Source organism: Ceratina calcarata, unplaced genomic scaffold (assembly GCF_001652005.2).
Source record: "Ceratina calcarata isolate Rehan_Ccalc_2016 unplaced genomic scaffold, ASM165200v1 scaffold78.2, whole genome shotgun sequence".
NCBI classification, from domain to species: Eukaryota; Metazoa; Arthropoda; class Insecta; order Hymenoptera; family Apidae; genus Ceratina; species Ceratina calcarata.
In genome coordinates, this window is record NW_017179105.1 from 443,548 (window position 1) to 445,956 (window position 2,409).

The 2,409-nt window shown below is 42.8% G+C and overlaps 1 protein-coding gene across 1 annotated transcript in view; it reads left to right on the top strand.

Annotated features, from left to right (window-relative positions):
* LOC113465023 (uncharacterized) overlaps positions 1-2,118 on the top strand; it is a 7,561-nt gene extending 5,443 nt beyond the window's left edge. The window contains exon 2 of the mRNA XM_026818239.1: positions 546-2,118. Coding sequence (XP_026674040.1) covers positions 546-768 — 223 coding nt within the window. The 3' untranslated portion in view covers positions 769-2,118. The remainder of the gene's footprint in view (positions 1-545) is intronic.
* The last annotated feature ends 291 nt before the right edge of the window (positions 2,119-2,409 follow it).

Below are 2,409 nucleotides of genomic sequence, written 5' to 3' on the forward strand. Positions count from 1 at the left end.
ATTTATAATTACGTCAAGATGAGCTGTGGTATTTTATTTTGGCCGAAGCTGATAAAATCGTCCAAGTATCGAGGCGTCGACAGAAGGATTGCGGGTGGAATCAGTTCAGGAGTTCAATCGATTCTCGCCGTAAACTCCCTTAAAGTAGTTCGCGACCGATACGGATCGGACACGTAGTAACACGAAACGAAATTACTTACCGCAAATGGGTAACAAGCAGAAAGAAAGTCTTCCGCGTCGGAGCCACTCGATATAAACCAATAAAACTGTGTAACGTAATCCTGATTGGCCGAGTGCTCGTAACACGGAGTAACGTTACACTTCTCTCTCGTACACAAAAGAATCCTCCAGACGATTCCTTTCGTCTGGTTCACCGATTCGATTCCAGCCACTTAAAACGATCTCACCAATCTTTATTTGATGCACCAATTTCCAGCTTACATTAAATACATACAAAGACCGTGTATTGAAAAATATTTTAGTGTCTGTGTCTGTTTAATTGCTTTAAAAAATTCCGAATTCGTTTGTCTGTTTCTGAATTGCAGATGTGACGGTTTAGATGGAATATACGGCGATACGATGAACAAGTGGATTGAGACAACGGTCAATCAAAGGATGAACAGATGGCTCGATCGGCGGATTCGTGGGCAGCAATCTCTGATCCCGTCTAGAGGCGAACGCGAAGCTTTGGTTAACCGAATGGCAACGCCCGCTCCGGATCGTCTGTACCAATTAACACCGACCGTGCTCACGAGCACACCGACGTAACCAATAAACCCATCCTCGCATAAAATTCGTACCGATGTCATTAATCTCAATACCGACGAGCCGAGTAATTAACACAGCCACCAAGGCCGGTGTACACTACCGCTCAAAATTTACTCAAGAATTTCAATTAAAAATGAACCAGTTATTAAAAGCTTCATTAAAGAATGGGAGATCATTCCGTATTTTCGCGTTATTAATTCTACCTAAAGTATGCGTAAAGGGGATGATAATAAATCTTGTTTCTCTAATAACTTTCATGAAAACGGTTGCACGGGATGATGATCGAACGAAACCCGAGATATGAGAAAAATAGGTATCGAATCACGAATTTCCATCCCCAGTGAATAAGTACGGATTCGGTATCCACGGAATCCTAGCAAGTGCCTCGTCGAAAATAATAATATATCCCCTGCGGTCCAGGGGTAAATATAATTTCACTCTGACTACCGCGGCTTTCCCGGAACTTTTCTGATTTACCGGCTCTTATTCCGTCTCGATGGGACCCGTGTTTCGCGAATTACTCCGATCTCGATGACATTCCGCCTTCACTATTTCCCTTATCCCCGTCAATAACTTCTGGATGGCCTCTCAAGGATAAATCGTTCTTATACAATTTATTATCCTTTTTATTCACTCGCATTAATTTAATTTGAAACTGGGAAAAGAACGAGTGAAACTGCAAGAACAGTGCCGTTTCTAATAGTGAGATCAGAGTGGTGGATCACTTAGCGAGAAGATCGATCTGAGACACCGGTTTGAAAGCAGGCCGGGTAAAATTGATTTAGAGCCGGCGGTATCCGGTAGGGCGCCGATAAATCAGCGCGGAAAGCAATTTAAACCTCGGAGAGAGAAGGAGGGTCCGATGATCGTAACCCCGGCGCAATAGCGCAAGGATTCCCGGCGTTGGCATAAGTTTTCATTTGCACCGGCTCGCTAACGAAGTCTTCGACGATAAATTTGCCAGAGCTTTTCCGCGACGGGTAATCCCCACAACGAGGATCGACCGCCTTCCTACACGAATTAAGACGAATCTACCATCGTTCGAAGTCGCTTTCCACCGATTTTCCCCGATAAATCCGAGAAAAGTGAACGGCGATACTTTCGCACTCGCCCAGATTTACCATCGCTTGAGTTAGTTGAGACGAACGGGAGTCAATGAAGCGATTTTCAACGTGTTCATAATTTCATTGGATTAAACGAACAAACACATGAAACTTGTTAGAGAGAATCGTCGTTGTAATTTCATTGGATTCTTTCTATACAAGACTTGGTACAATTTGCGTAAAATCTAGCCCTTTTGCACTCGAGGCCTCTTGCGCTCGGGCGAACCAGCAACGGCTATTTAGAGAAGAACTTTAGAGGTACACCAATACCTCGCTTTGCGTCGTTTCAATTTGCGTCGTGTTTTTTTGGAATGTAACCACGACGCAAAGTGAGGTATATTGGTGTACTTTAAATCATTTTATACCCAAAAAAACGTATATAAATAATAAAATTTTACCAATTTTTTCATTTTTATTGAATACAACAAAATCTGTTAAATATTACAATTTGCAATTAGTTTTCGTGCCGGGCGCCATAGCGGCACCGCTCGAGTACAAAGGGCTATATAGATATTCTTAACTCATGCGAGATCGCATG